This window comes from Pleurodeles waltl, chromosome 11 (genome assembly GCF_031143425.1).
Source record: "Pleurodeles waltl isolate 20211129_DDA chromosome 11, aPleWal1.hap1.20221129, whole genome shotgun sequence".
NCBI lineage: Eukaryota > Metazoa > Chordata > Amphibia > Caudata > Salamandridae > Pleurodeles > Pleurodeles waltl.
The window spans coordinates 983,758,512-983,771,233 of record NC_090450.1 but is presented as its reverse complement, the minus strand read 5'-3'; the positions used below and the strand labels follow the sequence as shown (position 1 = coordinate 983,771,233).

At 45.3% G+C, this 12,722-nt stretch overlaps 1 protein-coding gene across 2 annotated transcripts in view; it reads left to right on the top strand.

The window, feature by feature from the left end:
• DGCR8 (DGCR8 microprocessor complex subunit) overlaps positions 1–12,722 on the top strand; it is a 108,517-nt gene that overhangs the window by 7,275 nt on the left and 88,520 nt on the right. For both annotated transcript variants that reach the window (XM_069215282.1, XM_069215281.1), the window contains exon 3: positions 8,624–8,766. In XM_069215282.1, the coding sequence (XP_069071383.1) occupies positions 8,624–8,766 (143 nt within the window). The remainder of the gene's footprint in view (positions 1–8,623; positions 8,767–12,722) is intronic.

Here is a 12,722-nt window from a genome sequence, read left to right as displayed (position 1 = left end):
TGTCTTACTTACCTGGTAAAACTAACAAAAACTTACCTCCCCTAGGAACTGTGAAAATTGCACTAAGTGTCCACTTTTAAAACAGCTATTTGTGAATAACTTGAAAAGTATACATGCAATTTTGATGATTTGAAGTTCCTAAAGTACTTACCTGCAATACCTTTCGAATGAGATATTACATGTAGAATTTGAACCTGTGGTTCTTAAAATAAACTAAGAAAAGATATTTTTTCTATATAAAAACCTATTGGCTGGATTTGTCTCTGAGTGTGTGTACCTCATTTATTGTCTATGTGTATGTACAACAAATGCTTAACACTACTCCTTGGATAAGCCTACTGCTCGACCACACTACCACAAAATAGAGCATTAGTATTATCTCTTTTTACCACTATTTTACCTCTAAGGGGAACCCTTGGACTCTGTGCATGCTATTCCTTACTTTGAAATAGCACATACAGAGCCAACTTCCTACATTGGTGGATCAGCGGTGGGGTACAAGACTTTGCATTTGCTGGACTACTCAGCCAATACCTGATCACACGACAAATTCCAAAATTGTCATTAGAAATTGATTTTTGCAATTTGAAAAGTTTTCTAAATTCTTAAAAGACCTGCTAGGGCCTTGTGTTAGATCCTGTTTAGCATTTCTTTTAGAGTTTAAAAGTTTGTAAAAGTTTGAATTAGATTCTAGAACCAGTTGTAGATTCTTAAAAAGTATTCCAACTTTTAGAAGCAAAATGTCTAGCACAGATGTGACTGTGGTGGAACTCGACACCACACCTTACCTCCATCTTAAGATGAGGGAGCTAAGGTCACTCTGTAAAATAAAGAAAATAACAATGGGCCCCAAACCTACCAAAATACAGCTCCAGGAGCTTTTGGCAGAGTTTGAAAAGGCCAACCCCTCTGAGGGTGGCAACTCAGAGGAAGAGGATAGTGACTTGGAGGACAATTCCCCCCTACCAGTCCTATCTAGGGAGAACAGGGTCCCTCAAACCCTGACTCCAAAAATAATAGTCAGAGATGCTGGTTCCCTCACAGGAGAGACCAACACCTCTGAAATCACTGAGGATAACCCCAGTGAAGAGGACATCCAGTTAGCCAGGATGGCCAAAAGATTGGCTTTGGAAAGACAGATCCTAGCCATAGAGAGGGAAAGACAAGAGATGGGCCTAGGACCCATCAATGGTGGCAGCAACATAAATAGGGTCAGAGATTCTCCTGACATGTTGAAAATCCCTAAAGGGATTGTAACTAAATATGAAGATGGTGATGACATCACCAAACGGTTCACAGCTTTTGAGAGGGCTTGTGTAACCAGAAAAGTGAACAGATCTCACTGGGGTGCTCTCCTTTGGGAAATGTTCACAGGAAAGTGTAGGGATAGACTCCTCACACTCTCTGGACAAGATGCAGAATCTTATGACCTCATGAAGGGTACCCTGATTGAGGGCTTTGGATTCTCCACTGAGGAGTACAGGATTAGGTTCAGGGGGGCTCAAAAATCCTCGAGCCAGACCTGGGTTGACTTTGTTGACTACTCAGTGAAAACACTAGATGGTTGGATTCAAGGCAGTGGTGTAAGTAATTATGATGGGCTGTACAATTTATTTGTGAAAGAACACCTGTTAAGTAATTGTTTCAATGATAAACTGCATCAGCATCTGGTAGACCTAGGACCAATTTCTCCCCAAGAATTGGGAAAGAAGGCGGACCATTGGGTCAAGACAAGGGTGTCCAAGACTTCAACAGGGGGTGACCAAAAGAAAGGGGTCACAAAGACTCCCCAGGGGAAGGGTGATGAGACAACCAAAACTAAAAATAGTAAAGAGTCTTCTACAGGCCCCCAAAAACCTGCACAGGAGGGTGGGCCCAGAGCCTCTTCACAAAACAATGGGTACAAGGGTAAAAACTTTGATCCCAAAAAGGCCTGGTGTCATAGCTGTAAACAGCATGGACACCAAACTGGAGACAAGGCCTGTCCCAAGAAAGGTTCCACTCCAAACTCCCATCCAGGTAACACTGGTATGGCTAGTCTCCAAGTGGGATCAACAGTGTGCCCAGAGCAAATCAGGGTCCACACTGAAGCTACTCTAGTTTCTGAGGGTGGGGTGGATTTAGCCACACTAGCTGTCTGGCCGCCTAACATGCAAAAATACAGACAGCAACTCTTAATTAATGGGACTAGAATAGAGGGCCTGAGGGATACAGGTGCCAGTGTCACCATGGTGACAGAGAAACTGGTTTCCCCTGGCCAATACCTGACTGGAAAAACTTACACAGTCACCAACGCTGACAATCAGAGAAAAGTACATCCCATGGCAATGGTTACTTTAGAATGGGGAGGGGTCAATGGCCTGAAACAGGTGGTGGTCTCCTCAAATATCCCAGTGGACTGTCTGCTTGGAAATGACCTGGAGTCCTCAGCATGGGCTGAGGTAGAACTAAAAACCCATGCAGCAATGCTGGGTATCCCTGAACTGGTGTGTGTGAAAACAAGAGCACAATGCAAGGCACAGGGTGAAAAAGTAGAGCTGGAGTCTGGAAAAATGGCCCAGCCTACCAAGAGAACAGGAAAGTCAGTTGGGAAACCAACTGCAACACAGCAAAAGAAAGGGAACCTCTCTTCTCAGGAAGAAGTTCTGCCCTCTGAGGGAACTGAGCCTTTGGAGCTTGAACCTTACCAGGTTGAGCTCTTAGGCCCAGGGGGACCCTCCAGGGAGGAGCTGTGTAAGGGACAAGAAACCTGTCCCTCTCTTGAAGGCCTTAGGCAGCAAGCTGCTGAAGAGTCCAAAGGCAAGAAAAATGGAACGCATAGGGTCTATTGGGAAGATGGACTCCTGTACACTGAGGCCAGAGACCCCAAACCTGGTGCCACTAGGAGAGTGGTAGTGCCTCAGCTGTTCAGAGAGTTCATCCTAACATTGGCCCATGACATTCCCCTTGCTGGACATTTGGGACAAACCAAGACGTGGGAGAGGTTAGTCAACCACTTCTACTGGCCCAATATGTCCAACATGGTTAAGGAGTTTTGCCTCTCCTGCCCCACCTGTCAAGCCAGTGGTAAGACAGGTGGGCATCCAAAGGCCCCCCTCATTCCACTTCCAGTGGTGGGGGTTCCCTTTGAAAGAGTGGGTGTGGACATAGTTGGTCCACTGGAACCTCCCACAGCCTCAGGAAATATGTATATCCTGGTAGTAGTGGATCATGCTACCAGGTATCCTGAAGCTATTCCCCTTAGGTCGACTACTGCCCCTGCAGTAGCCAAGGCCCTCATTGGTATCTTTACCAGAGTGGGTTTCCCTAAGGAGGTGGTGTCTGACAGAGGTACCAACTTCATGTCAGCATACCTAAAGCACATGTGGAATGAGTGTGGAGTGACTTATAAATTCACTACACCATACCATCCACAAACTAATGGCTTGGTTGAGAGATTCAACAAGACATTAAAAGGCATGATCATGGGGCTCCCAGAAAAGCTCAAAAGGAGATGGGATGTCCTCTTGCCATGTCTGCTTTTCGCTTACAGAGAGGTGCCACAGAAGGGAGTAGGATTCTCACCCTTTGAACTTCTGTTTGGTCATCCTGTAAGGGGACCACTTGCCCTTGTTAAAGAAGGCTGGGAGAGACCTCTCCATGAGCCTAAACAGGACATAGTGGACTATGTACTTGGCCTTCGCTCTAGAATGGCAGAGTACATGGAAAAGGCAACCAAAAACCTTGAGGCCAGCCAACAGCTCCAGAAGTTTTGGTATGACCAAAAGGCTGCACTGGTTGAGTTCCAACCAGGGCAGAAAGTCTGGGTTCTGGAGCCTGTGGCTCCCAGGGCACTCCAGGACAAATGGAGTGGCCCTTACCCAGTACTAGAGAGGAAGAGTCAGGTCACCTACTTGGTGGACCTGGGCACAAGCAGGAGCCCCAAGAGGGTGATCCATGTAAACCGCCTTAAGCTCTTCCACGACAGGGCTGATGTCAATCTGTTGATGGTAACAGATGAGGATCAGGAGGCAGAGAGTGAACCTCTCCCTGATCTTCTGTCATCAGACCCAAAAGATGGTACAGTAGATGGAGTGATCTACTCAGACACCCTCTCTGGCCAACAGCAAGCTGATTGTAGGAGAGTCCTACAACAGTTTCCTGAACTCTTCTCCTTAACCCCTGGTCAGACACACCTGTGTACCCATGATGTGGACACAGGAGACAGCATGCCTGTCAAGAACAAAATCTTTAGACAGTCTGACCATGTTAAGGAAAGCATCAAGGTGGAAGTCCACAAGATGCTGGAATTGGGAGTCATTGAGCGCTCTGACAGCCCCTGGGCTAGCCCAGTGGTCTTAGTCCCCAAACCTCACACCAAAGATGGAAAGAAAGAGATGAGGTTTTGTGTGGACTACAGAGGGCTCAATTCTGTCACCAAGACAGATGCCCATCCAATTCCAAGAGCTGATGAGCTCATTGATAAATTAGGTGCTGCCAAATTTCTAAGTACCTTTGACTTGACAGCAGGGTACTGGCAAATAAAAATGGCACCTGGAGCAAAAGAAAAGACAGCATTCTCCACACCTGATGGGCATTATCAGTTTACTGTTATGCCCTTTGGTTTAAAGAATGCCCCTGCCACCTTCCAAAGGTTGGTGAATCAAGTCCTTGCTGGCTTGGAGTCCTTTAGCACAGCTTATCTTGATGATATTGCTGTCTTTAGCTCCACCTGGCAGGATCACCTGGTCCACCTGAGGAAGGTTTTGAAGGCTCTGCAATCTGCAGGCCTCTCTATCAAGGCATCCAAATGCCAGATAGGGCAGGGAACTGTGGTTTACTTGGGACACCTTGTAGGTGGAGGCCAAGTTCAGCCACTCCAACCCAAGATCCAGACTATTCTGGACTGGGTAGCTCCAAAAACCCAGACTCAAGTCAGGGCATTCCTTGGCTTGACTGGGTATTACAGGAGGTTTGTGAAGGGATATGGATCCATTGTGACAGCCCTCACTGAACTCACCTCCAAGAAAATGCCCAAGAAAGTAAACTGGACTGTGGACTGCCAACAGGCCTTTGACACCCTGAAACAGGCAATGTGCTCAGCACCAGTTCTCAAAGCTCCAGATTATTCTAAGCAGTTCATTGTGCAGACTGATGCCTCTGAACATGGGATAGGGGCAGTTTTGTCCCAAACAAATGATGATGGCCTTGACCAGCCTGTTGCTTTCATTAGCAGGAGGTTACTCCCCAGGGAGCAGCGTTGGAGTGCCATTGAGAGGGAGGCCTTTGCTGTGGTTTGGTCCCTGAAGAAGCTGAGACCATACCTCTTTGGGACTCACTTCCTAGTTCAAACTGACCACAGACCTCTCAAATGGCTGATGCAAATGAAAGGTGAAAATCCTAAACTGTTGAGGTGGTCCATCTCCCTACAGGGAATGGACTTTATAGTGGAACACAGACCTGGGACTGCCCATGCCAATGCAGATGGCCTTTCCAGGTTCTTCCACTTAGAAAATGAAGACTCTCTTGGGAAAGGTTAGTCTCATCCTCTTTCGTTTGGGGGGGGGTTGTGTAAGGAAATGCCTCCTTGGCATGGTTGCCCCCTGACTTTTTGCCTTTGCTGATGCTATGTTTACAATTGAAAGTGTGCTGAGGCCTGCTAACCAGGCCCCAGCACCAGTGTTCTTTCCCTAACCTGTACTTTTGTATCCACAATTGGCAGACCCTGGCATCCAGATAAGTCCCTTGTAACTGGTACTTCTAGTACCAAGGGCCCTGATGCCAAGGAAGGTCTCTAAGGGCTGCAGCATGTCTTATGCCACCCTGGAGACCTCTCACTCAGCACAGACACACTGCTTGCCAGCTTGTGTGTGCTAGTGAGGACAAAACGAGTAAGTCGACATGGCACTCCCCTCAGGGTGCCATGCCAGCCTCTCACTGCCTATGCAGTATAGGTAAGACACCCCTCTAGCAGGCCTTACAGCCCTAAGGCAGGGTGCACTATACCATAGGTGAGGGTACCAGTGCATGAGCATGGTACCCCTACAGTGTCTAAACAAAACCTTAGACATTGTAAGTACAGGGTAGCCATAAGAGTATATGGTCTGGGAGTCTGTCAAACACGAACTCCACAGCACCATAATGGCTACACTGAAAACTGGGAAGTTTGGTATCAAACTTCTCAGCACAATAAATGCACACTGATGCCAGTGTACATTTTATTGTAAAATACACCACAGAGGGCACCTTAGAGGTGCCCCCTGAAACGTAACCGACTATCTGTGTAGGCTGACTAGTTTTAGCAGCCTGCCACAAACCGAGACATGTTGCTGGCCCCATGGGGAGAGTGCCTTTGTCACTCTGAGGCCAGTAACAAAGCCTGCACTGGGTGGAGATGCTAACACCTCTCCCAGGCAGGAATTGTCACACCTGGCGGTGAGCCTCAAAGGCTCACCTCCTTTGTGCCAACCCAGCAGGACACTCCAGCTAGTGGAGTTGCCCGCCCCCTCCGGCCAGGCCCCACTTTTGGCGGCAAGGCCGGAGAAAATAATGAGAATAACAAGGAGGAGTCACTGGCCAGTCAGGACAGCCCCTAAGGTGTCCTGAGCTGAGGTGACTCTAACTTTTAGAAATCCTCCATCTTGCAGATGGAGGATTCCCCCAATAGGGTTAGGATTGTGACCCCCTCCCCTTGGGAGGAGGCACAAAGAGGGTGTACCCACCCTCAGGGCTAGTAGCCATTGGCTACTAACCCCCCAGACCTAAACACGCCCTTAAATTTAGTATTTAAGGGCTACCCTGAACCCTCGAAGATTAGATTCCTGCAACTACAAGAAGAAGGACTGCCTAGCTGAAAACCCCTGCAGCGGAAGACCAGAAGACGACAACTGCCTTGGCTCCAGAAACTCACCGGCCTGTCTCCTGCCTTCCAAAGATCCTGCTCCAGCGACGCCTTCCAAAGGGACCAGCGACCTCGACATCCTCTGAGGACTGCCCCTGCTTCGAAAAGACAAGAAACTCCCGAGGACAGCGGACCTGCTCCAAGAAAAGCTGCAACTTTGTTTCCAGCAGCTCCAAAGAACCCTGCAAGCTCCCCGCAAGAAGCGTGAGACTTGCAACACTGCACCCGGCGACCCCGACTCGGCTGGTGGCGATCCAACACCTCAGGAGGGACCCCAGGACTACTCTGATACTGTGAGTACCAAAACCTGTCCCCCCTGAGCCCCCACAGCGCCGCCTGCAGAGGGAATCCCGAGGCTTCCCCTGACCGCGACTCTTTGAACCTAAAGTCCCGACGCCTGGGAGAGACCCTGCACCCGCAGCCCCCAGGACCTGAAGGACCGGACTTTCACTGGAGGAGTGACCCCCAGGAGTCCCTCTCCCTCGCCCAAGTGGAGGTTTCCCCGAGGAATCCCCCCCTTGCCTGCCTGCAGCGCTGAAGAGATCCCGAGATCTCTCATAGACTAACATTGAAAACCCGACGCTTGTGTCTACACTGCACCCGGCCGCCCCCGCGCCGCTGAGGGTGAAATTTCTGTGTGGGCTTGTGTCCCCCCCGGTGCCCTACAAAACCCCCCTGGTCTGCCCTCCGAAGACGCGGGTACTTACCTGCAAGCAGACCGGAACCGGGGCACCCCCTTCTCTCCATTCTAGCCTATGTGTTTTGGGCACCACTTTGAACTCTGCACCTGACCGGCCCTGAGCTGCTGGTGTGGTGACTTTGGGGTTGCTCTGAACCCCCAACGGTGGGCTACCTTGGACCAAGAACTGAACCCTGTAAGTGTCTTACTTACCTGGTAAAACTAACAAAAACTTACCTCCCCTAGGAACTGTGAAAATTGCACTAAGTGTCCACTTTTAAAACAGCTATTTGTGAATAACTTGAAAAGTATACATGCAATTTTGATGATTTGAAGTTCCTAAAGTACTTACCTGCAATACCTTTCGAATGAGATATTACATGTAGAATTTGAACCTGTGGTTCTTAAAATAAACTAAGAAAAGATATTTTTTCTATATAAAAACCTATTGGCTGGATTTGTCTCTGAGTGTGTGTACCTCATTTATTGTCTATGTGTATGTACAACAAATGCTTAACACTACTCCTTGGATAAGCCTACTGCTCGACCACACTACCACAAAATAGAGCATTAGTATTATCTCTTTTTACCACTATTTTACCTCTAAGGGGAACCCTTGGACTCTGTGCATGCTATTCCTTACTTTGAAATAGCACATACAGAGCCAACTTCCTACATTTGTTTTTTGTGCTAATGTTTATTGAGCAAGAGACTTTGTGTAGAAGTCCGAGTAATGCAGCACTGGCAGTATTACCAATCAATATAGTTTCTTTAGAGTAATTACATTTTTGTGCCCTAATGCCCTATGAGTCTCAGCGGAATAAACCAGACTGAACTCTTTTTACTCCAAGTACAAAGGCAGCCTTTTGTTATTTGCTAACCCGCTTAAGTTTTCCAAGAAAACATTCCCCCTGAGTGATTTCAGTGACTTAACATATTCTAAAATTGTTACTATTGAAATAGAAATGTTGTCAGAGGTTTTGCCATGTCCTATGTTAAACAGTTGACATTGTCAATATGTATTGTCTTTTTTTCTTTCCCTTGTTTTTTTTTTTTTTTTAAAGGTCGTGGCCGTCCTCCTACTGAACCTCTACCTGAAGGATGGATTATGACATACCATAACTCTGGCATTCCTGTTTACCTGCAGAGAGAATCTCGAGTAGTTACTTGGTCGAGGCCTTACTTTTTAGGAACCGGAAGCATAAAGGTAGGTGATGGGGAGATTTATATGTGTGTGTGTGTGTGTGTGTGTGTGTGTGTATATATATGTGTGTGTGTGTATATATATATATATATATATATATCTATCATTTCTGTTCAATGAACCTTATCTGTTGTATGACTCTGTTCTTGCCACCATGGTATTAATTGTGTGCTTGTAAAAAGGAATGCAAACACGTTCTGCTTTTGTAAGCAGTTGAAAATCTAGTTAGGATTTAGTTTTTTTTTTTTTAAATCTAGAGTTTTTCAGTACTTTTCGGTAGGTTGTTTTTCTGTAATAAAATTAGCAGTCTGTTCAGATTTTTTTCCCCCCGTTAACTTTATTGGTATTTGGGCCGTTTTGAGTCACTGCAACATAATGTTGTACAAAAGTGAAGGGGCTCATGTGGTACACCTGCCAACCTGGCCAACAACAATGTATAGGAGCAGTGGTACCTTCAGGTACAGGTTAAAGTCCTTTATGCCTAAGGGGCCAAATTGACTTTATCCCAGATGTATGAAGGACTTGGGTGTATAGAGATAAAACAATAGCATCACTTCTTATTGGACATAAAAAGCATACCATCCATTGACAACAACTGAACTTGTGGAATAATATTAATTGTTCATCTATGTTAGACAATTGTGTGCCACCACTTTCATCCTACTTAAATCTGCTCCAGTTGGACTGGAGTAGAAGGTTGATAGTAGGAGTTAAGTCGCCTTACTACTTTTTTTCACGTAAGACCCATTAACGTGAAGCAGTTCATTCACTGTATCTTTTGTTCTTTCATGCCCTTGTTTACATTGTGTAACTCACACGGTGCCTCTAATCAAGTCTCCAGATACTATCTTAATACCTTTTGAATGTGTTTTCATTGGTGGTGTTTGTCTAGGTACTGTTATGTGTGTGACTTTGGCTCCATTTGACAAATCTTCACAAAATCTTCCAAAAATGTTTGCCTACTTCAGCTGCGTAGTGGAACGTTTTGTTGTGATAAGGTCCGGGGGGGTGGGGGGGGGGGGGCGGTAGCTCGCTGTAGCAGAATTATTGAAGATTAAGTGGAATTACTTGAGGTACATAAACCTCTTTTAGCTCAAAAATGCACCCTGGTGTCCAAAATGAACCCAAGGGTGCATTTTGTGGTAAGAAAGTAGTGGTAATTGCAACAGAACAGCAGCAGTCGGGATTCTTGCCCCAAATTACTCCAAATACGTGAGTGGGAGTAATTGCTTAATTTTCTGTAATTTTGGGTTGATCTTGTGACGCCCAATTACCAAATTTACTCTGGTGTTTACATTTTGCTTAGGCCTAGTCATGATCCGTCAAGGGGACCAAAAGCAGAAAGCTGACCACAGAAGGCAGGCCGTCAGGGGCAGCAAGCTGACCACTAAGGACCGGCAGAAAAAGGGGTAGGGGCACAGATGAAGAAGGGAAGGCAGACCGAAGCGGTGAGGATGGGTGGGGCAGCAAACTGACTATGGAGAGCAGGAGGGAGGCAGCATGGACACACATCTGGAGAACTGAAGGCAGATGGAAAGGAGGCAGGGGCAGCAAACTGACCAGAGTGCAGGCTGCATTGGGTTGGCAACTCTGGGACGTGGGCTTGCATAACCCTACTCACCCCCTGCACTTGCCTTTGACCAAAGCACCTGTAAAGTTGGATGTTGTCTAAATATGATTTTAAAATATATATTTATATATATATAATATCCCTGACACTCACTGAACAAATCAACGGGTAAAGAGACCTCATAGTTAGATATGGTAATATCTTACCTTTCATTAAACAGCTTTGAACTGAATAAAACAAAGGTTGAAGAGGTCTTCTAGTTAGGTGCTGGTGTTGAAATGGGTTAACAACTAACATTAAAAAAACGAGATGTGCCAGTTATAGTTCATGCACTGCTTATGGCCTCACATTTTACAGCACTCATGGCATTGTTGATGCCATCACTGACATCATCCAATAATATGACAGTTTGGTAAGGTATTTAGCTAGGCATCTAGAAATGTACGTAAGAGTAACCTCGTGTGTGCAAATTGCTTAGAAATGTTACCTTTGTGACTTGGCCCGGTATTGTCTCTTTAGAGGCACCACGCGATCAGCAATTTATTAACCCTTCAATAGCGTTCAGAAAAGTTTGATTATTTATCTTAATAACAAGATGTACCTGCTAAATACAACTGCTTCACAAATGCTTTAGCCAGTGATAAGGCACTAACAACCAGGTCATATGCACAGTCCTCTGTGGTTTGCAGAAATACCTTACACATATGCCTGAAGTGAGCAGATGGGTTATTCTGAGGGACAGCTCTTACAGTCCTTTTGAGGCTTGAACAGTTGGTATGCAAATCACCCATATATAATACTCTATCAATTTATGGCTCAAAATGTTCTCAGAGCTTCTGCAAATAACTGCACCTTAAAATTCTCTTATATAGAAATTGTCAATAGCACTACATGACAACAATTTTAAAATCGGCATGTACAGAAATCCACAGGTGAATAATGTATTGTATGGATAAGGTGTAGTCTCACACATTTTGGCAGCGTGACTGAGTTAAGCCGCAACCTGTTATGTCTGCAACTCCCACTAGTTGCACTCAGTACTTCATTTAAAAAGGGTAGAAACCTTTTGCACTTAAAAGTTTACTGATAGTTAAACTGTTGACAATATAATTTTTATTATATTGAAGCAGTCTCCAGTACTACACTGTTTCTATTTTGGACATGCACACATAGTGAATCTATGCTGTATATCTTTTCGGGCCCTCGTTGTCTACTTTGTTTATATAATCTTGAGGTTTTATAGAGCCGTTTGAGAAGCATTAGCTTGAAAGATGTTGTCAGTGATGTCCTTTTACTTGTCATTAGTGATGTAATATGCAAGATCATTAGCAGAGCATGCTGGGGCACAAGTTAGTTCACTGAACTGTAACTGGCCTTTTGGTTTAAGAACATTAAGTCATTAAGTTTTAACCAAATTCAACACCTGCCTTTCAACATCATCTTAAACTGTTGGCACATAACTTTTGATTGGATGACTTGTTCTTCCACTGCTTACACAAAGGGTAACTACTATCTTTTCTGCTGATTTACCCTGGATGTGCAAGTGCATGTGTTCCCCTTCTACTTCCATTTGCAACCCCCACGCTCTCTGTGATGTTTTCCCTCACCATTGGTTCTATCACCATTACCACTCATTGTTTTTTATTACTACCTTTGTTATGGTCTCTCAGCTCCATTGCTCTCCTTCCTGTCCTGTTGTTTTTTGATGTATGTGTGTATATTTTATGTTAAGATTGTACTTTTAGGACTAATAGTATACTTAAAATCAGTACCCTCAACCAGGCCTTTTTCTGAAAACATGTAATTGATCCATGTCTGAGACTTTCAAAAGTATCTAGTGGCAGTGAAAATTGTACGCCATGTCCCCAGATTAAAAATCAGACGTTCACATTCAAGGGATCAGTAACATTCTTATAGAGTAGTAAAGTCCGAGGGCTCTTTTCATTAATTCTGCATATAGTATCAGATACAGGCATACTTGAAGTAATTTGCAGTGCAAGATCGCTGTACTTTTTGCAGTATAGTTTTTTAGTATATAGCTGTTATATTGCTCTCAGCAAAGAACATGGCAACCCCCAACTTTGCAGTTTACTCCAAAGAGGGCCTCTTGGTATGCTGTCATAAGCGACTTTAGAGTCAACAAACGTGTAAAGCACCTGTTTATTACTAATTGCTTTGTCTCATATGAGGGCCAGTGCCACCAGATTTGAGGTTGTACCACATTTGCCCCTGAAGCTGCATTGATTCCGTTGAATGGTCTGGCGCTCCTCTGACCAGGCTCTGAGGTCATCAGGTAGCAAACTTGCATAAATCTTAGCATCATTGTCAATAAGGGTAATGAGACTGTAATGGCGGGGGTCAGATTTCGTACCCCCTTTGATTGGCTGAA